This window comes from Chelonoidis abingdonii, chromosome 4 (genome assembly GCF_003597395.2).
Source record: "Chelonoidis abingdonii isolate Lonesome George chromosome 4, CheloAbing_2.0, whole genome shotgun sequence".
Taxonomy (NCBI): domain Eukaryota; kingdom Metazoa; phylum Chordata; order Testudines; family Testudinidae; genus Chelonoidis; species Chelonoidis abingdonii.
In genome coordinates, this window is record NC_133772.1 from 112781278 (window position 1) to 112805386 (window position 24109).

The window sequence follows — 24109 nt, forward strand, 5'->3', positions numbered from 1 at the left end:
AAAGAGAGAGAGAGATGTGATGAGCATCCCCGTCCTACAGGACCGCCCTGCGTTTGTCTGTTGCTGGGTTGGGAGGCACTATCTTCCATCGATCACCGCGAGCCTCGTCCCAGCATCTGGGGACATCGCTCACAATCGAGTGATTCTACACCCCACAGTACTTCGCCTATAATGTTCGCCCCGGGGCCCACCTCTGCCCCTTTTCCAGCTGTTGCGCGACATCCAGTCCAGGGCTTGTTTTGTGGGAGACACCCCAACGACTGTGGACCCTGGGTACGACCTCAAACATCCGACCTTCTGTATGCTGATCACAAAAAGGGACACACGCCCACCCTCGAGGTGCTAAGCTGTGACCTGATACAATTTAGAAAAATAAGGGACTATGCCTACGGAGCAAGCACATACACTGAGTCGAAAAGTCATAACTCTTCTGTAAGTCACCCACTCAGTGGGCTCGACCTATTTACATGGGGAACACACACTCTTACGCTGGGTTACGAGTAGGATGTCTTTCGCCAGAGGCGGTTAAAATCGTATCTAAACCCGCAAGTCGCATTTTGACTGGGAGCATGTATGATGGTCAAACTAGATTCACAGTTCTCATATGTATATGATTTTAACTTACACATTCACACCTGATAGCCGAGTAAATGAGTGATCGAGTTACAGGAGTGGAAAGACCTAGACGTTGCTATCAATCTCTCCGCCACATCAGTATGTTAGTCTATAAAAGGCTGGACATGTTGCACCAGGCTAGTCACATGAGAGGAGAACTAGTCGACTCTATTAGAATGTCATTTCTAAAACAAACCATGTACAATTTGGTTTTGATTCCTGCTTTTTCCACTTTGTAACACTCCCATTCACACTCGATCAGCACCACCCGCCCTTCATCTCTGTAAACAAACAACTAGATTCAAGTCTAACTAGCAGTAAATGACTGGTGCTAACCTATTAACAATAAACAAAGTAGACTGTCTGCATAAATTAACAATACTTAAATGATGTATTGAGTACAGAGGATCGGAGAACTAGAGAGAGGGATGAAATCAGACACTGACCAGTCGCAAAGAGACAAGCACACTAGACAGGCAATCTATTCCCAAGAGCAAGCCCCTGACAATAGGGTGAAGTACAGGACGAGACAAGTCTTAATCATAAGTGCGTATCTCTGCCAACACCCCTTCCTAGGCCAATGGAAATAACAGTAAAGAAGTTCTTAACCCATAGGGACCAGAGTATTGGGTGACGGTATTGTGAAAAGAAAAAGGGCTTCACACGCTGGTAATTTCCTCCCACTCACTTTCTTGTTACCAAGGATTTATTAAAAGCTTTATCAGCATTGCCCAGTAGTGATGTGTACAGTAAAAATGTTTAGATCACACAAAACTGTAAGTTCCACAAGGCATGTCTGCACGAGCCAGATTTAACTTTACTCATGGAAACTGAGTATATACAGGGATATATACACTTAATCTTAAGAGAACTAACACATAAAACCATCACATTTGCTCATACCAGCCTGATATTTGGGCTTACGGGGCTAATTATAATTGGCAATGTAGAGAGAGGTCATGAGTCGTAGAGCTGGAAGCCCCAGAGCATGAGGAGACCACTGAGATGTGCGGAAGAGTCCTGAGTAGCACAGGCTGTAAGGCCTGAACACCAGACAATCTAGAGTTCATGTCAGCCCAATGGGGAGCCTGAGCTCAGCTGGGATGGACCCCCTTTATGGCGGCTTTTAGTTGTAAGTGCTACGACATACCTGCATTATAGAAAATTTGTAAGCATCCTAGTATGGCACTTAAGCTCATGGAGCTAGAGTTTTTCATGACCAGAAAGGCTATTTAAAACTCACGAGCAGCTCTCAAACTTTATGTATATTACCCTGAACCAAAACCATCTTGGTTGAAAAGGCATATTTTAAATCCTGCAAGTATGCTGAGGAATTTAATTGTGAACCAAAAGTTTTGGTGATCACAAAGAGCTAAGGACCCACAAGTCAACAGTCTGAGAATGAATTCTGAACCCGAGATCAATTGGAACCTGCTCTTGACTCAGTAGGGGGAGGCCAGGATTATCACCATCTGGTTAGTGACTTCCAGTTCACAATAACTTATCTACATTCAGCAAAATGGTTCAACAACCTGTAGTAGTTTGCCCAGACCAACATTTTAAGTTCCCAAAGACATTCAGAGCTTGCACTTGATGAAATTTTTGTGGTGATCAAAGCTCTGAAATTAACCCCCCAACCTCACTAAAGAATTTGTCTTCTGTTAACTGGATTCTTATTGGGCAAAGCAACATATAGAGTTTCTAAACCCAAACCAGTTCTGATGTGAGTTGAAGTGAGAAAAGCAAAACTCAAAGGGCTTACCCCAAAATGTCTCCACTGTGCCAAGAGACCCACGGTTAAGACCATTCAAGCGCCTTAAAACGGAGAGTTTCACGCGGGTCGAAATCACAGCTTACTGAATCAGGAAATTAAGTCATTGGTACCAACAAGGTAGGTCATAAAATTTTTAAAGTCTTAACTATATCAATAACTTTCTGATTATCCTTCCAAATGAACAACTGTTAATTTACTGTTTATATTTTTTAACTCAGGTCAAACAGCTGCAGAGAAAATGCCAGAACAGAGGATACTCAAGCACGAAGTTATTGCCCTGGGTGCTTCCTACACCCAACTACCGGACAATCCCAAGAGGTCCAGTAATGAACCAGAGGCTTTTCAACCAGAGCATAACGGATAAAGAAATGAGAGGCCTTCACACTATTGTGTTTATTTCTAAAAGTGAAATGTCGCGGCAAAACCATCACCCTTTGTAGGGACAGTCCAGTGCAGAGAATTAGTAGACCCCTTGCATACATCGAATGTGCAAAGGAACAGCTCTTGAACGGCAGAATAGAACAATTGGCAAGAGCAGAGTAGACCACTATCAAGCTATAGCTGTTCTGCATGTCCTTCATTTAGTGGCGCAGAATACTAAAGTGAAATTGGAGATAATTTCAACTTAGATATGGATGATGACCCTACTGTCAGGAGGAATAAGGAACTTCATTTGAAACACTTTTTCGCAATGCATACAGATGGGCAAACTAGGACAAGGAGGCATATGGGTAAGACACAGATTCAGAACACGGAACAGTTTAAACAGTAAAGCCTGAAAGTAAGCAGATATTGCAACTCCATGTTTTACTGCCTCCATATTGAATGCATGTCTCAAACAAATTGTCACACTTGCAGTAAGTTTTATTAAACCAGCGTTCCCAACCTGTAATTTTTGAAATCAACACTATCCAGGAAAGTCCTAGTTAATTGAAAGAACTGCCTGCTGACACCCTATTTATCTTCCTGCCCAGTGACTTCATGCGCAGTCATTTTTCTTATTATGCTTTCAAACTTCTTGGAAGACACCCAGGAAAGGAACATTGACTCTGTAGGGAAAGTGTAAACAACATGCAGAAAGCTGAAACCAGCAAGACTTTTCCTTCTTTACTCAGTTCTAGGAACTCCAGGATATCAGTTTTTTTTTAAAACGCTGGCTTTTACTTTAATGCTGTAATAAAGTAGGCAAACACACAAGAATGCGAGGGGCAAACATTAGAAAGGCAAAACGCACAAAATGACTCAAGGCTGCTATGCGGAACAAAGGGAAACAAGAAGACTTTATCAATACACTTAGAAGCAAGAGGAAGACCAAAGACAGGGTAGGCCCACTGCTCAGTGAGGAGGGAGAAAAGTAACAGGAAACTTGGAAAGTGGCAGAGATTATGTCGTTCACTACGCGCCTGCAACATGGTTAGGATAAACTTTTTTCCCTAATGTTCCAACACTAAAGTTCTCCCTTGCTGCCGTTGATAACCATTTGCCTTCTTCTTCTATCATTAGAGGCTTAAGAGTTGTTAACACAAGTTTTATCTCCCGACCTCCGTTCCGTTGTAACATGACACCCTTGTTTTTAGAATACCTGCAAAACCTGGCGTAATATGTCCCCTCTGTCTCTCTTTTCCAAACTAAAATGAACCCAAATCTCTCTCTTTTCCAAGTTTCCTGTTACTGTTTCTCCCTCCTCACTGAGCAGTGGGCCTACCCTGTCTTTGGTCTTCCTCTTGCTTCTAATGTATTGATAAAAAGTCTTCTTGTTTCCCTTTGTTCCCATAGCTAGTTTGAGCTCATTTTGTGCGTTTGCCTTTCTAATGTTGCCCCTGCATTCTTGTGTTGTTTGCCTACTTTTATTACAGCATTAAAAGTAACAAGCCAGCTTTAAAAAAAAAATATCCTGGAGTCCTAGAACTGAAGTAAAGAGGAAAAGCTTGCTTTTTCAGCTTTCTGCATGTGTTACACTTTCCCTACAGAGTCAATTTTCCTTCCTGGGGGTCTTCACAAGAAGTGAGAACAAATAAGAAAAATGACTGCAAAGTCACTGGGCAGGAAGATAAAGGGGCACAGGCAGTTCTTTCAATTAACTAGACTTCCTTGATAGTGTTGATTTCAAATTACAGTTGGGACCTGGTTTAATAAAACTTACTGCAAGTGACAATTGTTTGAGAAGCATTTTCAATATGAGCAGTAAAACATGGAGTTGCAATCTGCTACTTTCAGGCTACTGTTAACTTCCTGTTCTGAATCTGTGTCTTTACCATATGCCTCCTTGTCTCAGTAGCCCATTTCTTTATGCATTTTGCGAAAAGTGTTTCAAATGAAGTTCCTTCATTCCCCTGACAGAGGGTCATCATCCATCTAAGTTTAGAGATTATCCAATCACTTTAGTATCTGCGCACTAAATGAAAGGGAATCAGAACAGCTAGCTGAAGTGGTCCTGCTCTGTCTTGCAATTGTCTATCTGCCTTCAAAGCTTTCCTCTGCACATTCAGTAGCAAGGGGTCACTAATTCTCTGCACTGGACTGTCCCTACAAAGGGATGAGTTGGCCCGACATTCACCTTTTAGAAATAAACACAAGTGTGAAAGGGCCTCATTTCTTTACCTTGCTCTGGTTGAAAAGCCTCTGGTCATACTGGACCTCATTGGATGTCCGAGGGTTAGGAACACCCAGGGCAATAACTTCGCTGATATCTCTGTTCTCATTTCTCTGCAGCTTTGACCTGAGTTAAAAATATAACAAAATTAACATTGTTCATTTGGAAGATAATCAAAGTTATTAAAGTTAAGATTAAAAATCATGACCTACTGCTGGACCAATGACTAAATTTCCATCAGAAGCTGGATTTTGACCCTGAAACTTCCGTTTTAAGGCTGAAGGTTAACGTGGTCTCTTGGCACAGGAGACATTTTGGGGAAGCCCTTTGAGTTTGCTTTTCCACTGTTTAACATCACATCAAACTGGTTTGGGTTTAGAAACCTCTATATTTGCTTTCAATAAGAATCAGTACAGAAGACAATCTTAGGAGGTTGGGTGGTTAATTTCAGAGCTGATCACCACAAAAATTTCAAAAGTGCAAGCTCTGAAGTCTTTGGGAACTTAAAAGTTGGTCTGGGCAAACACACAGGCTTCGTTTGAACCATTTTGCTTGAATTAAATAAGTTTAATGAACTGGAACCACATACCAGAGGTGAAATCCTGGCCCTACTGAAGTCAAGAGCAGGTTTCCAATTGATCTCGGGTCAGAATTTCATCTCAACTGAGACTTTGTGGTTCCTAGGCTCTGTATCACCAAAACTTTGGTTCACAATTAAATTCCTCAGCATACTTGCAGGATTTAAAAATGCCTTCAACCAAATGGTTCTGGTTCAGGGTATATACATAAGTTTGAGAGCTCTCTGAGTTAAATAGCTTCTGGTCAAGAAAACTAGCTTCCAGGAGCTAAGTGCCATACTAGCTGCTACAAATTTTTCACTAATTGCAGGTATGTCTACACTACAACTAAAAGCCCAAAGCGGGTCCATCCCAGCTGACTCAGGCTCCCATGGCTGCATGACTCTAGATTTCTGGGTTCAGGCTACAGCCTGTGCACTCAGACCTTCCCACATCTCAGGGTCCTAGAGCCTGGGCTCCAGCTCACGACTAGACCTCTACATTGCAATTAAATAGCCCCTAAGCCCAAATCAGCTGGTATGAGCCAAATGTGGGTTTTTAGTGTTAGTTCCTTAAGATTAAGGTATACATCCTGTAAACTCAGTTTCCATGAAGTTAAATGCTCTGCAGACATCCTGTGGAACTTAAGTTGTGTGATCTAAACATTTACTTACACACACTACTGGCAATGCTGATAAAGCTTTTAAAATCCTGTAACAGAAAGTGAGGGAGGAATACCAGTGAAGCCCTCTCACCAATACACGTCACCCAAACTTGGCCCATGGGTAGAAACTTCTTTACTGTTATTTCCATTGCCTAGGAAGGGAGTTGCATGAATACAGCACTTAGATAAACTGCTCTTCCTGACTCACCTTTTGTCAGGGGCTGCTCTGGAAAGATTCCTGTCATGCTGTCTCTCTTTGCGACGGTCATGTCTGATTTCATCCCTCTCTCTAGCTTCTCCATCCTCTGTACAAACACATTTAAGATTGTTGATTATAGACAGCTACTTGTTATTTGATAAAGTTAGACCAGTCATCACTGCAGTAACTGAAGTCAGTGTTGATTTACAGAAGATGAAGGGCTCTATCACTTTTTAAATCAGATGTTTAACAAAGTGAAAAAGCAGAATCAAAACATTACTTTCTAATGACATTGAGAGCATTTCTCTAACACCTGGCTTAACAAGACAGATGGAGGATGCCGTCTGTCTGAACCACATTTTCTTGGCTTTCAGGGGTTTAAGTTAAATCTTCAAGAGATACTTTTCTCTCTCAAATGCCTAGGGATTAACACTTGGCAACTCCCATGGAAGTAAAAGGGTGTCACAGGGATAGGTCCCCATGTACTACAGAAGAGTTATGCTTCGAAGTATTATTAAAATTAGGTTTTAGTAGCCAAAGAACAAGCCCTGGCATGGATGTTCTTCCCAACAGCTGGAAGTGCGTGCAACAACTGAGTAGATTTATCACCAGACAGTATGTTTGCTCTCTCTAACTGGTACCTGGATCTTTGACATAATATTTCAAAACCAGAGCACACAGCTGTTCCAATACTTGGGATTCACAGTTTAGTAACTAACAGGTCTAGTATTCAGTGTGAACTAAAGCCTGCAGAGTTTTGTTTAAAATAAGCCCAGTTTCAGGGATGCAAAAAAAATTCCTGCCTGACATCCTAAGACTTAAAAAAGCTCATTTACGTTTTGTAAAGTCAGATTTGTTCTTGGCCTGTGACTGTCTTATTGTAGGTTGGCATAAAATATGTAATTCAGTTACAGTTCCGTGAAAAGAATCAGAATGGAAATATCAGCACGCTCTAGACAACAGAAGTGAATTAGTTTGTTCCCCCAAATCTCTCGCTGCCCCAGCCCCTCCTTTAAGTCAAGGGTTCCCTCTACAAATCCATAAAAGCTCCTCCTTGTTGTGGTCAGAGTGCATCTCTAGTTTACTGAAGAATCTCCTCCACAGCATTAACCTGACATGGGAGCTTGGGGCTCAAAATCAAACTGCACTCCCAGTAACTAGCTGAGTTGACGCCAGGTCACTCAAGACACAAGAAGCATTTGCTGAGCTTAGCAATTGCAGTCTAGGTTTAGTTAACACAGGCTCTCATATTCTTCCAACTAGTTTAAAGGCTTCAAACTAACATGAAAGCAACTTTAATATCCTGACAAGATTTCTTGCTGGGAAGGAGACGAGGGATGTACCTTTCTCAGCATGGGTTTTGATTCCAGCTCTCCTCTCTCGGGCTTTCTGGGCCATTTCTCTGAGCTTTTCCTCATGCTTTTCCTTTTCTTTCTGTGCCATCTTTCTCTCCACCTGTGCACGCATCTCCACAGCCTCACGAGCCTGTATGAGATTAAGAATACTTGTTAATATGCTGGTAGGGCAAGGGATGCAAGGAGAGCAACAGCTATGAAGCTGTGCACTAAACAGGCTTTGTTTTCAATACGAATCAGATCGTAAACATGAAACAAAACCAGGTAGCCATATAGCCTAGCAGCTAAGACTAAGGGCATGTCTACACTTAGCTCCGGAGCAATCGATCCAGCAGGGGTTGATTTATCAAGTCTACTGAAGACGCGATTAACTCGACCACCAAGCGCTCTTCTGTGGACTCCAGTACGCCACCGGAGTGAGAAGCATAAGCAGAGTTGACAGGGGAATGTTAGCAGTCAACCTATCACAGTGAAGACACGGTGGTGAGTAGCTCTAAGTCCGTCAACTTCAGCTACGCTATTTTCGTAGCTGAAGTGGCATAACTTAGACTGACTTAGCTTCCCCCCCACCCCCCCAAAGTGTAGACCAGGGGTAAGAAAAGAGCCACAAGCTCCCTGGAGACCAGTCCATGCTGCGCTGTTGATTCAAATATTTTGACGATACAACTTATATGTCTCATGTCAGCCCAAGAGGAAGATGGAGTAGAAAGCTATAACATCACTCAGTTGATTTTTTCCAAGGAAATAAAAATACACAGAAGAAAATAATTAAACCAACCACAAAAACACTGAGATTAAACAACAGCCTGACCTTTCTGTCAGCAATGTAGAGAGCCTCAGCCAGCTTGGCAAAGTTTTCATTAATATGAACAGTCTGCAGTCCTCTGCCATCTGCAGCCAGACGCTTGTCTAATGGAATAGTGTAACCCTAGAGAGAAAACAGACAGACACTTCATCACGAGAAAGAAATGTGGAATACTGAACAAGGAAATCAAAATCTTTACCCGTCGTTAATATGCTTCAGTGGACTAGCTTTTCATGTATTTGCATAATTATGCTGGAGAATACAAGCCTTGTCTCCAGTCTCCTTTTTTCCCACAAGGATCATCTGTTTTTTTTAACTAGCATCTTTATTGGGATGCGAGTGATCACCTGCAATTGATACATCTCAGCTCTTGACTTTGCGTTAAAAACTAGGGACCCACTGTTTCTGGTGGTAGCCAGTTTTAAAATCTGTGTTTAAAAGCTGATTTCTCTGAATTGTTTTTAATACATGTAAAACATCTGTCACTTCAGGACTCTGTGTCCCCAGGAGACAAGGCTCCCAGTGAGGTTGGGAGATAGTTAGGGTCTGCCTCCACCTCAAAAATGCAAGTCTATGAATATTGCAGGTATTTTGGGAGATATTTAAGACAGGTTTCTATGATGTTTTTGCGTAGCTAGGGTTTAAGCAGTTTTAACCTAAAACTCGAGCCTCTAATCACTGTCAAGCACAGTTAAACAGTTGCATTTTGGTAGGAAAAAGTACCACAGCATGTTGCTTTTCCTGCCTCCTTCATTTGGAATTTCTGCACAGCAGCAGCTTTGAGTGAATGGTCAAAACAGTCACTGAAATTTTATTATTAATATCGCCTGCAAACACTGCTCTACTGACAAAAGCAGTGGGACCTCATATAGTACTTGCTGAATGGCACAACACATATGTGCCCTGCCAGGGAATAATTTAATAAATTGGAGATGGAAAATGCACTAGTTTTAGAAGGCATAATTGAGAACTATCTAGAGAGTCTGAGTGAGTGTAAAGAAATGCACTCTGTCTTCTGATGCCACTTTCTCCTTTTATCAGTTTAATTGACTTTCAGAGAACCCAGAGGTTTTGGTTTCAAGCTCCACATACTGCAATATTATGGGGATTTTATTAAATACCATTTCTTCTCTCAAAACATACAGTCTCTTCCATGAAGTAATATATTCCCCATCAGCTCTGTGCTCCTGTCATCTTGACACTCCTAATAAATAGGAGATAGAAAAAACGAGCTCTGCAACTGTTCTCCATTCTGAAAGCAGACAGTTTACTGAGCTCTAGAGGTTTAAAACCAGTATTATTCAGGCTGCAGATCATTCACAGAAGTCTCCCTGCAGGATGCAATATTAAAAGCTGAGTTTATGACAACTTAATTACCTTTGCATTTTTCCAGTTTGAAATGCATGGAGGAATTTTCCACTCTTGTTGCTCTTTCACGGTCATCTGAATTGAGAGAGAGAGCAAGGGAGAGGGGTTGTGGGGAAGAAGAGAAAAAAAGACTTTTTTTAGATTTATACCGGTAAAGAAAATTCTACACTTCCTCTCTCTCAAAAAGACAGCTAGGGAAGTATTGGGACAAGTCAGAAAGCAAGGTTCTTTGTTAAGAAATAGCAAGATGCCAGGACACAGTTCCATGATGAGCTGTAGCCAACATCCTGGAATCCATGACTGGACAAGAGGGTCCCTTGGGGAGGAGCAGAGAAGTCACTGAGCCCTACAAAAGATGCCAACCATCAACACAACACCCCAAGTTGTATCCTACTCTCTTCCTCTCTGGACTGGCTATCCAAAGGAAGGGTGGTAAAAGACAACACCAGCTGAGCCAACCATGCAGTACAATTAAGAGAGAAGAGACCAACCCTCCTCCTCACATGTGAATGTGCTTAAATTACAATGCATCATCATCAAGGACACCGATTAATATCAGTTTAGATCCAAACTAAGATAATTATGAGCTAAAGGTTTTAGGAAGGTGTGAAGCTCAAATTACTCTAATGCTCACTAGTTTGTGTGTGCATGTATGCGTGTCTCTCTATGAATTACTAACTGTTCTCCAAAGTAGACACTAAACCTCTAAGGGAGTTATTGAAACAGTAAAAGATCTCTGGGTTAAACCAATAGTGTTCCAAAGTTCCTAAAAGTCTAGGATTTTATAAATCATTCGGTGTCTGTGCCAGACTGCCAGAAAGATGCAGGCATTGTGTTAAAGTGAGGAGGGGAATGTATCAAACAAACCAAGCGTAACAAAATTTTTCAAACAGTGAAGGTTAATGGGAGAAAAAGCCAAAAGGGTGCTATGGGAAATTATTTTAAGAGCTATATTTCCCTAGAACCAAGACAGGCAATAGCTTTTGCCTCTTAGCAGACACTGAGCTAAACTGTTCAAGTCAAAAGGAATGTCTCCCCCCCCCCCCCTTAAAGTTTTACAGGAAGGTTAAGAAGCTTGTTTTTCTTAACTTGCTCATAATTAAATTACTAAATGTAGTAACTGACTAGCCAGATAAATTGAACCATTGACTAGTACCCTCAGTTTGACCATTGTATTATACCTTTATAAAAACTCTAAGTTAGCTGGTGACATACTTCACTTGAACTTGTTTGTTTGTAACTGCTTGCTTAATCTTTTAATAAAAGTATAAGATACATTGAACTGGTTTATTTCTCAAAACCTCAGCACAGACTAAGTAACCTGCATATGAAAAAGGTAAAATTGGTAATCAGTCCTGAGCCCATATTATATTTTAATTACTTAAAATAATGCCTTGTTAGTCCTACATACTGCACGAAACACATACAGGAGGCTGAGCAGTACTGATATGCTAAGTCTAAAGCCTCACCAACCCTCCAAGCTAAGAAGAGTCACAGCAATGTGAGCCTTTGTAAAACAAGTGGGGAATTTAAATCAACCTTTGTGAAGGTACATAGGAAAATATACCTTCAACACTGCCCAGGCACAGAATTTTATATTTCACACTAAATTAATCACCTAGCAACACACCATAAGGCAGAGGAAAGGAGAAAAAGCACCACAGGTACTAGCTAGATTGCAATAGAGTGGGGTTTGAGGACACACGCTAGAAGCCAGACCAGAAAATAGCAGCTACATTCAATACCTTTCTGCTAGGGGAGTGCATTACAGGAGCAGGAGGAGAGGGCGGCCCACGAGGAATTTTCTTGTTAATCCTGAAGGATAAACCATAGGGTGATCAATAGGCAGTAAGAAAATGTGCTTATCAAAATCCTCTACTTGCTATGAAAAATTCCAGGTACTCACTTGAATCTTGGAGGTTCCATGGGGTCTTTCTGCATCTCCACCATTCGAATAACCCTCTGTTTTGCTCCAGAGTTGAAGGCCACACCTTGCTGAGATGGTGTGTATCTGAAGAAAGCAGTTGAGATACATTCAGTTCTCTATACACTGCCAGCCTCATCCTTCCTCATTTAACTGCTCTGCATTTCAGTTTTGTTTACACCAATTTTTTTAAATGCTCTTCAACACCAGAATGCACAGATGTAACTAGACATTCATTCAGCATTTGAACTGCCCCTTTTCAGGCTATAGTGTCCTGTTTCTGCAACAAGACAGAGTATAATATTTAAATTACAAACTAGAAGGATGAGAATAGTCTTATCTAGTCAGATGCCATAGTACATGCTCATAGACATTGTTGGACTACGCACTGACTATGGCCCAGAAAAGCCCTTAAGATACTTGCAGAAGTACGCTCTGAAGTGACCCAAACTCTGGTTCGGAAGTTTCTTGTGGCCATAGCTGAGATTCCTTCTTACTAAAGACTAATCTTGTAGTTCAGAATTGCTTTAGAGTTGGTCACATGATGTACAGGGAGAGCCTGCTTATAAAGACCTCATTTTGAATGAAAAGGCACACATCATGGTCAGTTTCCCCAGCACACTGTGCCCTCTGTAATGGGACTAATAATCACATTCCATTAAAAAGCAATAACCTTTTAAAATGTTTTAACTTCTAGTATGAAGACAATCAACATGTTTCAAACTAACTCCTCATTAATAATGAAGTCTATATTTCTTGAATTAAGTTTCACACTGCAGCCTCCTGCAAAGGAGTAAGCTTCAAAAGAGAGGACCCTCCTCTCAAAAATCAAGGCACACTCTTACTAACCAATTCTACACAAAAGGATTATATGCTTTAACTCGGTCCATACCGGATGTACTGAGCAGGAGCTAGTTTGTCAGCTGCTCGGACTGGCATGGCTGCCGCAACTTTCTGGGAGACAGATTTCTCCAGGGCTGCTCTCGTCTTTTCAGTTAGCTGTAATTAGGAATATAATGTTGAGTGCCATAACAAAGACGCAAAAAATAAAATGTAGCTTTAATAGCTATATGCACCAATGCATACAGTACCTCTTTCACTGCTTCCTCATCAGGTCTTTGCAGGTCAGGGTCATCCACATTCATAACTTCTTTAGGTACCAGATCTGTATATTTGCTGTAAATTACCTGAAACACATTATAATTGATCAATGCTGTGGAACAGGAATACATGGAAATGCACCATTCCACAAGGAGATATCTCAGAAGATAGATTATCCTTTTGATAATATTTAGCATTTATATAGCAATCAATCAGCTTCCAGGTGCACCACAGAAATCAGGATTTCTCAAAAAAGTCTGTGAAATAGGGAAGTAGTATCACCCCCATTTTACAAATGAAAAAACTTGAAGGCAAAGAAGTGACCTGCCCCAAATGACATAGCAAACTGCCATTAGAGCTGGGATTAGAATTAATGAATTCCTGGCTCCCAGTCCCTGACCCAGTCCTTCTCCTTTTTTGGGATCCCCCAGCAAAGCTAGAAAACCCAGATTTATATATCAGTTTTCAAGAACTAGGGAAATTTAATTCAAATGGCTATCCTGCTTTTATACCTTGCATCATCATCTTCCCTACCTCCTTGAAATTGCTAAATATTTGAGAGATCTCATGTTTCTCCTACCATGAATAATTCAGTCCTCCAACACACAATTATTAAATCTTAATCCCCAATAATAATAATATAAGGAAAGTGTGTTACTGAAAGGTTCATACAGGAAAAAAAAATTGCACCTAGAATTAGGATTTTACATCTGTCTCAATAAGTAACATCAGAAAATCCTGGCTCAAAGGGTTAAAATCTCTCAATAGCTTTTCTTGCAAGTAGAAAGGTGGAATAAACTGCTAATAGTGTATGCCTAACTGTAAAACTGACTTGTAGCCTCAGTGCCAAATTAGCACACGAGAGCCATTTACTGCTTCTTATCCACATACTCCAAAATTAATAATCCCTTAAATGAGCATCACTATTCCAGCATCTCACAAAGCCAAGTGAAGGACATCTGAAGAACAGTATTCCTCTATGGTAATTAACTATAAAACCCAAGGGCCTCACTGCATGAAGGACCAAGCAATTGAAGGAGCTCAGAATATTCTCAGAGCCAAGAGAAGGCTAAAGGAGTTATCTCAAAATTACAATATAGCTCTGTCAGGTGATTGGGGCACAAATGAGCTTTGTGAACTAAATCTACAACTCATTACCCACTAAACAGACATTCTACTTGTGTGCAAAGTGACAGTAAAGTGGATGCAATGTGGAGATTAGTCTGACATTAGTGGCGATAACCAATATCTTATAAATGTTAATTAGACCACTTTTTTGATGATGAGGATGAAGGAAAGTCAGGTAAGAGAGATTCATTGCTATTGGGCTTTAGCATTTCATTTTGAAATTATTCCAATGTGGAGTGATCAGCAATCAACTTATTGGTCCCACTGAAAGATTCCTTTTGCAGGTTGGGGCAGTTGTAACAGGCAAAGACTAAATGTCTGTGTGCTTTGGTGCTATCGGAAGAGATTGCTCTCTGACATTCCTATATCTGAAGGCACTTCACCTAGCAGTAGAATCTAATCATACATGCTTAGAATTCTATAAGAACAGGCTTATATGGAGAACTTTCTTGCCTGAAACTTGTCATATTGTAACTGTTTAAATATTTTTTCAGCAATATGTTTGATTATGTATATTCAAAGTGGCTCTAAACAGAGCTATATCAACTACATATGTAAAGTAAGGATCACTTGCCTGCCTGAAATGCAGCCATCTACAGGATAGAATGTCGTAACCTCGAACACTACAAAACAGATTTTTCCATTTTGGTCTATGGCAAAAGTGACTAACTTCAAAATTCTCCCCTGCACTTCCACTGGAGAAGGCACCATCTATTTATTCAAACTGGAATTCAGGTCACTCCACAAAGACCCAGGATTAACCCCACTTCTCAAGGAAAGCTCTATCAAAAGAGATGGATACTACTCTGATATGAGTAATGAACCATTTCACAAATTATTAGGTCTATTCTATTTATGTTCTCATACCATAGCCATCAGTGTGTTCTGATTAAGGAAATTTTCACCCCTCAAAATTTGAGTCACCGTCGCATTCATTGGGCACTTGATACTTTTAGAAAGCTACACTCCTTCCCCATCTACCTTGGGGTTTTGAACAGCACTCATCCCTGCAAAAAGTAAGTGCTCCTCCTAGTCCTTAAATTTTCATGGGGCTATCCATCAATCCAGGAAGAATCTTGAGTTCCTGAACAATTATACATACCAACATCTCAATGATTTTAAAATTAAAAAGCCCTCTGTGTTCAGCTCTCTTTTTTTCAGATTTCTTCTTGGGCTTGGCTACACTGGAGAGTTGCAGCGCTGGTGACGGGGTTACAGCACTGCAACTCACTCTGTGTCCACACTTGCAAACCACAGCCAGCGCTGCAACTCCTTGGCTGCAGTGCTGGCTGTACACCTAGTCTGCTTGGGGTGTAGCGATTCCAGCGCTGGTGATGCAGCGCTGCTCATCAAGTGTGGCCACCAAAAGTGCTTTTATTGGCCTCCAGGGTATTAAGAGGTATCCCAGAATTCCTGTCCACGACAAACCGGAAGAATGGCTGAACTACAAGTCCCCAGAGCTAGTTAGCTAAAAAACAACACAGCTGCTCTCTGCTCCAGTGCGCAAGCCGATCAGAGCGGGTTGCTTTGGAAATGTTCACGCTGTTGCTTGAGGACGAGGGGGAGTCCGTGGTTGAGCAGCTGCTTATGTGTGTGAAGGCTATTAGGATCCCAATTTTGCCTTTATTGAATAAGAACGGGGTGGGGGAAGGTCAAAACTTTTTAACATGATTGAAGGTAAATGCTGTGTATCTTCCAGTCCTTAGAACTTGCAAGGCAGGGAGCTGAGAACAGTGTCAGCTCCAAAAATCCACTCACTCTGTCTCCCCCACGCTCCCTGTCACACTCCACCCCACCACCGTTTTGAAAAGCAGGTTGCAGCCACTTGAATGCTGGGATAGCTGCCCACAATGCACCACTCCCAACAGCGCTGCAAATGTGGCCACACTGCAGCACTGGTAGCTGTCAGTGTGGCCACACTGCAGCGCTTTCCCTACATAGCTGTACGAAGACAGCTTTAACTCCCAGCGCTGTACAAATGTAAGTGCAACCATACCCTTAGGTTACTCTGGAGAGAGATGGATAATAGTTACTATGGCAAGGAAATGGTCAAACATCTGATCTAGTCAAGCCTCACTGAGGGCTTGGCTACATTGGCACTTTACAGCGCTGCAACTTTCGCGCTCAGGGGTGTGAAAAAACACCCTCTTGAGCGCTGCAAGACGCAGCGCTGTAAAGTGTCAGTGTAATCAGAGCGGCAGTGCTGGGAGCGCGGCTCCCAGCGCTGCACTCTACACCCGTAAGGGATGTGGTTTACAAGCAGCGCTGGGAGACCTCTCTCCCAGCGCTGCGGCTCTGACTACACTCACACTTCAAAGCACTGCCGTGGCAACGCTCCCACAGCGCTGCTGGGGCAGCGCTTTGAAATTTCTAATGTAGCCAAGCCCTAATTCTCCTGTCCCCACACCTGTTTAAGGAAAATGAAAGCTTTGATGTAGTCTTATGATCCAATCCACCCTCTCTGAAATATGAGCTCCTCATAGTGGGCTTGGGAGTTTGCATAATGGTCTTCTAAATGTCAGTTAAGACACCACAATAACCAATTTAACCATTTCCTTTTAGGAATCACCACTACAGATATAGGAGCCAAATCTGTTCCCATTGAAGTCAATGGGAGTTTTGTCACTGATTTCAGCGGGGGCAGGTCCGGGCCCAGAGCATCTGACAGTATGGCAATTTTAAGTCAGCAATATTACCCACCCCATATTGCAAGGCAATGGAAGTGGAAACAACAAAATAAGACTCCAATGCAAAAGAGATAAAACATGAAGACTATCCAAAAAAAAAAAAAGTAGTAAATGTTACTGTGACACTGCCAGACCAGGTGCCAACTCATGCCCAGACCTCACTGAATATTTACAAATGCATAGCTGGAAACCACTCTTGGTTACTTGTGCGCTAGCATTAGCAAAATAAATATTAGATGTTAAGTTGTGTTTAGTGTTTTATACAATGCCTGTAGCATGCTGCATGTATTGTTTTCATGCAACTGTACCCCATGTTATAAAGTGATAGCAAGCATTTGCATTGTAAACCTCTATGTAACTCAACAAACCAGGAAAGAGGAAGAGGCTTGTGCAATACATTTGTTGTATGTGTTGATGATCTCTAACAAGATGTTAAATCCTGTTAATTAAAGTCAAAATGAGCCATTGTATTATATCAAGGATCAAAGACTCTTAAGTGCATTCCTCCTCCTCCTCTTCACCCCTCTTCCCATGAGGAAGGGACTTCTGTGGGAACTCTGACTATCAGCTTGATTTCTGAGGGAAGAAGATATAAAAATGCCTCAAGGAAAAACAATCATCTCTTTGCTGTCTGAACTCTCACAGGGCCAGAGATTCCAAAATGAAGCAAGAGATCCACCAGGGTTATCCCTGGGTTTGCCCTGAAAGATATTTTGAATTAAAAGATCACTACAACTCTGTCACTCTTAGGATTTAGATTGCAACTCATTTGTGTTATATGCTTGCTTGCTTTAACTTGTAAATAACCCTTACTTCCCCGCCCCCAAGTTAATAAATCTTTAGTTAGATTATTACAGAATTGTCTATAGGCATTGTCATTGGTGAAAGATATACAGTACAAATTGATCTGGGGTAAGTGACTGGTCTCAACCTGAATATTTTTTTATTTTGGTGTAAGTGACCATTTATCACTAAGTCCAGCTTGCCTGGGTGGCAAGATAGACTGGAGAGCCTAAGAGGACAGTCTGTGACTCACAGAAAGACTGTATAGTGATACAGGAATTCACATCTGATACTGGGTTGGTGAAATCTAATTACAGAACATTCCACCAGTTTGGGGTGTCTGTCCTATTTTTGACAATCTGCCCTGAGGTAGGTACTCATGGTCATGAGTCACTCCAGATAGCATGACAGTTACAATAAAAGCACATAGGGTCCACTTTTCTGGAAGCTGTGCTTGTGCTATTTTACTGCCTGCATTTCATAGCCAGAAAGAGACCCCCTAATTTGGTCCTGAATTACAGAAGTCTGATTGAAGGCTGACTCTGACAAGCCGACCCTCATGCCTTGCTTTCTGTAGAATGCCCCATGATGGTCCAATTCCAGTATAATACTCGCCAACAACACACAACTTTTGAGTAGGCACTTTCACTCCCATTACCTAACCTCTGTAAGATCACAATTATTATCACAGTTACAAAATAGAAAGACTCAAGTAGGTCTGGGTCACCATATCCTCCCAATAGTGCCACTCATATCTGAGTGATCTTACCTCACCTCCTAAACTTTTAACAAAACACATCAATGCTTAAAAGTGACCATCTAGATTTCCAGTGTCAAAATGGTGACAGTTTGTTAGAACAAACCTGTTTAACCCAATTTGTTTAAGACTTCCAGACACATGTAAGCCTGTTGTAAGAATGTATTACCTTGTCCTTTGACTGTCCCTGTCGAGCTATAGCGTCGTATTTTATTTTTCCTTCTGCATCCACTTGAACAGCCAAAGCATTGGACATTTTCTTTTTTCGGCCCATATCCAATGGGTATTGGGCCACATGGATTTCTGGAAAAGCACCTCCATCTCCAAAATCCTGCACAGAAAGGAAACAGAAGTGAGCAATAGATGAAACATGTGGCATGAAACCAAGCATGAGATTTGCCAGTATTTTTCAGCAAGGAATGGGAGCAGGGAGTGTTTTGGTTCCAGCACAATGGCCTTGTTCCCAGAGTGCAACAACCAGACTATACAACAGTGTATTCTTTCAGTGGGCAGCAGAATTCAGAATTCTTAAAATAGAAGAGAAATGCATTCATTTTCCTTCGGGCAATGTCCAGAATTATTTGTTGCACCAAACAAGGGCTCCTATCCCTGACTGGAATATGTCAGACACTACCACAATACAAATAATAATCACAGAATTAGATTCAGACATGAATCAAGGAGTTTGAACTTTAAGTATTTTACTATTACTGTAAAGCAACTGCAAATTACTAATGTTACAAGAGTGACAGTTTTCTGCTGCTAAGCTATATTTGTTATTTGTCACTTTTCACAGCAAAATTAGCAGTGAACATTTTTTAGCAGCTTATTTGTTGCTCTAACAATGAAACACTCTTTTCACAAAACCTGTAACTCACACATTCAAAATGGTAGGTATGCTAGACTCCAACACATTGGCACTTGGGTACGAATTCCAAGCCCCCATGCTTCAAGAGTTCTTACCTGCCCTTCCACTCTGTATTTAATGAGCTGAAGGAGACAGGCCTCTTAAACTAGACCATTCTGAATCCGTAAAAGTTGAGATACATCTAGGATTAGTGCTCCATACATGCTAAGAACAATCTGAGTTGAGTTACCAAGGCTCTTTCATTCAAGTGTCACATTCCAAGACCCCAGTTACAGAATTAAATAGTCTTCATACCCTAACCAGACCAAAAGATAGTCATTGGTCAGTAAACTCAAATGAGATTTCTTTTCATAGTACTTTTGCTATGTTAGAGACTGATTTTTAAACTTCGTTTTTATTCTCTGGGCCAAAATCATGCTTGGAACAGTTTACTGCTCTTAAAGACATTTGTACTGATCTATCAACTGGACAAATACTTGTAACAGTCCTTCCCACATACTTATCAGCTCATATACTGCTCGTGTTTGGAAGTGAGGCTGGATGCTATTTGAAAGCCATGACACCCAATTTTAAAAAGATATCTTTACCAGCTCTATTAATTTTGCTAATTAAAATGCAGTAGGGAAAAGAATTAATGAAAATGTGGAAATTTTAAGATCTGATCTCTCATCAGACATTGAAACTAAAAAATAATATTGTATATTAGTGGAAAGCCGCAATTGCTATATGAGATATCCTTTTCTAGTCCTGGTGGTTTGCAAAGTATTAACACTTCAGTAGTGTCACTGGTCCATTGTCCCAGAAGTGTTGTTGTTGTTAACACTGGTTCAGGACTAACCAGACCAAGTCTCAGACCTCATGTCAAATGTAATTTTAAATCACTGCAAGGAATTTCTGGGTCAAAATACAAAGTGTCTTGGTGCAATTTCTCAAAAACACCTGTTCTCACTCCCAATTTGTCAGCATTTGCAGTTGAAAGGAGATTAACCGAGTTCAGGGTCAAGACTAAGAACACACATCATTATCTCAGGTTGCTTTTGGCAATTATATATTTAACACTGATGTCTGACAAATGCCAATGCTTCCTACAACCACAGGAGAGTAAGATAATCTGTTACTAATTAAAACACTGTAACCATTAGTTTGTTCTCTGATGCAACTCTTTTTAGCTGTCCAACTGTAATCATGCATGGAAAACTTTAATCTGAACTGTGTACTTAAATCAGGAAAATGAAAATAGGCATGTGTTCAGAAGGCCATGATCTCAAGGGCTGCTTGCTTTCATTTTATAATATTCTCCACAGGGAAGGTAATGTACAATATAGCTAGAAAGTTCCTACGGTAAGTAGTAATACTGTAAAACCAAACCAAACCCAGAATATTTCCACCTGGACTGGTGGACATAACCAGTCAATTTCTCATATGGTGGGGCGCTACACAATTTTCTGTGCTATATCCAAGTGCTTGGATTTAATCTATCCTTTTTAAAAAAACAAAAACAAAAAAACACATCAATAATAAATGAGAGCTATCATCAGAGTGTGAATTCAAATATTTACCTCTAGCATTCGTGGTATCCATCCTTTTCGATAACCATATGGGGGAGGTTCCCTACGTGATGACACCAATGCAGTCTGTCTTGACCTCTGAGATCTTGCCCTCTCTTCTAACTCTAGCTGGTCCTGAGACAGCTGCGTTGGGGCTGGCAAAAAACTGCACAAACAAAAAGAAACGGATGTTAACTTTGACAGCCTCACCCACTCAACACAATTGAGATCGAATGCAATATTTGAGTCTGTTGTTAAGAGTATTTCAAGGGAATGTTAATCTTTGCCACTGATCTATGTTGGATCAGAAATAATATCTAACATTTAACAGTTGAGTGCAGGACTTTTCAACTGGGCCACAGCTGCTACTGAGTTGAAATGTTGAAGGTGGCACTCTTTCTCAACCTCTCAAGACTTAACATAATTAATACATACATATTTCCAACCCCTGTTTGAACCGACGCGCACCAGGAGCCATGTCTGCCTTTTCTTTGGCAACAGAGCAGAAGAACATAACAGATCTTTCCATGTAAGTATGTTTTCTACCATTCTGTCAAAGTGAATAAGAAAATATCCTCCAATTCTTAATGACTCTCCCATGTAAATGGCCACAAACAGACACAATGATATACCTCATTCTTACTAAGATTTGGACAAAGTACCCAAGTTATACAAGATGTTCCCTTCTCCGGGGTGGTGCACACTTTCTCCAGAGCACCTCTTGTTCCCATTGGCCAAGAACAAAGGACTCAGCTAAATTCCAAACATTTAGCTTCCCACATTTCAGCTCATCCTGCACTCCTATCTGAGTACCAGGCTGCCCCTCTTTACATGTCCTTAAGGAAACGTTTGGCTGAGTAAACCCAAAAACAGATATCCCTTAAGCTAGACAGAGCAATGACATTTATCTTTCAACTTCTTTCAGTAGACTCCCCTAGGGCCTAGATGGAGCTGTGCACACCATGGGATCTATCATCGCAGCCCACAGGTGTCTGCTCATATCCAGAGCGTTATGTGCAACCCCTGTGCACAGGGATGTCCTGGACAACGCTGCATCAGACCCCAGGCTCCCTATGCCCCGGTCTCCACGCAGGGGTGGCTGCGCAGCCCCTCGGAGAAGGCATCACACCATAGGGATCCCCACACAGGGGGTGAGGAGGGGAAATTAACCCTTTCAGCTCCAGAGAGCTCGCTGCACATTCTGGAAAAAGGTTCCCGTCCCTAACTCCGTCTCCAGACCCCCTGTACGGGGCCCCCGTGGTACAGGCCCGAAGGATGGCCGCAGACCTCCGGACCCGGAGTACCTCCCGCAGTGCCGCCCTGAGAGCTGGCGGCTCCCACGCTTCCTCAGCCGCTGGCCGAACCGGGACGCAGGCCGGTGGGACGTGTCCGGTCCCCGCGCCCCGACCCGCCCCCTCTCTCCGGCCCTGTCCCCCTGGCGGCGGGGCCCGCGGCTGGGCGTTCGGGAAAGGCCCCGGCTCGAGGCGGCCTACGCGCCGCCAGCGCGGTTTGTCCCTGGGTGGGGGCGGGAGCCACCTCGCAGCCGGAACAGGGCCCACCCGGACCCTGCGGGGTGTAAGTGTACGCGGACTGGACCGTGAGCAGGACGGAGGGAACCCGACCCCAAGCGGAGACCTGCCCCACCAACCTGGTAAGCGCCATCTTCCTCTTCTCACTCGGATCGGGCCTCGGCGGCCTGGCCAGTGGCCGCACGGAGGGAGGTCGCAAGTGCGCAAGCGCAGACATCAAAAGCCTCTGGGAGTTGTAGTCTCTCTCTCATATCTTTTCTCAGTGGGAAGGTCACATGCTACACTGCGAGACGTATGGGCGAAATGTCTTATGGGAGTTGTAGGCTTCCCCACAGGCCTGCCTCTAGACTGGATGAACAATGAGGAGTGCGGTGGCACTTTAAAGACTAACAGCTTTATTGGGGCATAAGCTTTTGTGGGTAAAAAAATCTCACTTCTTCAGATGCTGCATGCATGTTTCTAATGTGCATGCACAGGTTGAACACTTGTGGGAGTTGTAGTCTCTCTTGTTTCCAGGCCATAATGTCTTGCAGGGCTGGGAGCTTTCTGTGTTCCACAGGAGTCTGAGCACTGATTAGGGAACTGACCCTTCCCTTTTCATGCGGATGAACATAGCTACTGAGGCAGCGATGGGAACTGCTGACTTTTCATGCTTACAGGCGCTGTGCAAACACTCTTATGTAGCACAGTTGTGGAGTTTTCCCTTGGGATGCCTGATCCAATTGGACAAATGCCAGAGCTTTCTTCCATGTTTGGGGTTGAAGCTCCATGCCCAGGATCGGCGCCAGGGTTTCTCGCGCCCTAGGTGCAAGGCCATTTTGCCGCACCCCGCGCTGACCCCGTGGCTCTGGTGGAGCTGCCGCAGGCATTCCTCCCAAGGGTCCGTTGGTCCGTGGCTCCGGTGGAGCTGCCGCAGGCATGCCTGCGGGATGTTCACCGGAGCCGCGGGAGCAGCCGACCATCCGCAGGCATGACTGCGGCAGCTTCACCGGAGCCGCGGACCAACGGACCCTCCCCAGGCATGCCTGCGGCAGGTCAACCGGAGCCGTCTCCCGCCCACCCTGGCAAAATGCCACCCCCTCAATAATCCTGGCACCCTAGGCAATTGCCTAGGGTGCCTAAATGGTAGCACCGGCCCTGTCCATGCCCATACTCAATCACCTTATGGTGATCTTGCATCAGGATGTGGTATGGTGTGTTGCACTCTGATGACACAACACTGGTGTCATGAAGCGATATTGTTAACTTGCGACTAACCATTACAATGTCAAAATGAGTCAGTACGATGAAGCAAAACAACAGTCCTCGCACCCACCCTCAGATATTGCTGACATTTCCAAACCACTGCTGCCAGAAGAATGTCACAAATCCAACAAAACCTGGATAATCCCAGGAAAATTGCTTAAAGTGGCAATTCTGAAGGAAAGGAGCTCAATAAAATATTTGCATCTTTTCTCTAGGGTGACCAGACAGCAAGTGTGAAAAATTGGGACAGGGGGTGGGGAATAATAGGAGCCTATATAAGGAAAAGTCCCCAAAATCAGGACTGTGCCTATAAAATCAGGACATCTGGTCAACCTACTTTTCTCAGACCTGCCTTCCACAAAGATGGCTGCTGAGCCCAGCAAGTTAACACTAATTATCTAAAATAAAATTGTTCTAGGGAGTGACAGAAAAATACAAAACAAGTGTGATTGCAATGAAATATCTATTAATTCTGGTATATAGTGCCTAGGAACCATAGCTTGCTGCATAAGAAATAGGTAGGTAGGCTGGTTAAGATGATGCTGAAAAAAGTGGTAAATATTATAAGCATTATTATGAAACTCTGTCACAGGTAAAATATCCTTAACTA

At 42.5% G+C, this 24109-nt stretch overlaps 1 protein-coding gene across 1 annotated transcript in view; it reads right to left on the reverse strand.

Annotated features, from left to right (window-relative positions):
• SNW1 (SNW domain containing 1) overlaps window positions 1-22475 on the reverse strand; it is a 25077-nt gene extending 2602 nt beyond the window's left edge. The window contains exons 1-12 of the mRNA XM_032802024.2: window positions 22374-22475; window positions 20738-20891; window positions 18480-18641; window positions 12946-13041; window positions 12747-12853; window positions 11837-11941; window positions 11676-11745; window positions 9940-10005; window positions 8569-8685; window positions 7746-7887; window positions 6412-6508; window positions 4991-5108 (exon numbers count right to left, since the gene is read on the reverse strand). Coding sequence (XP_032657915.1) covers window positions 4991-5108; window positions 6412-6508; window positions 7746-7887; window positions 8569-8685; window positions 9940-10005; window positions 11676-11745; window positions 11837-11941; window positions 12747-12853; window positions 12946-13041; window positions 18480-18641; window positions 20738-20891; window positions 22374-22471 — 1332 coding nt within the window. The 5' untranslated portion in view covers window positions 22472-22475. The remainder of the gene's footprint in view (window positions 1-4990; window positions 5109-6411; window positions 6509-7745; window positions 7888-8568; window positions 8686-9939; window positions 10006-11675; window positions 11746-11836; window positions 11942-12746; window positions 12854-12945; window positions 13042-18479; window positions 18642-20737; window positions 20892-22373) is intronic.
• Between the last annotated feature and the right edge of the window lie 1634 nt (window positions 22476-24109).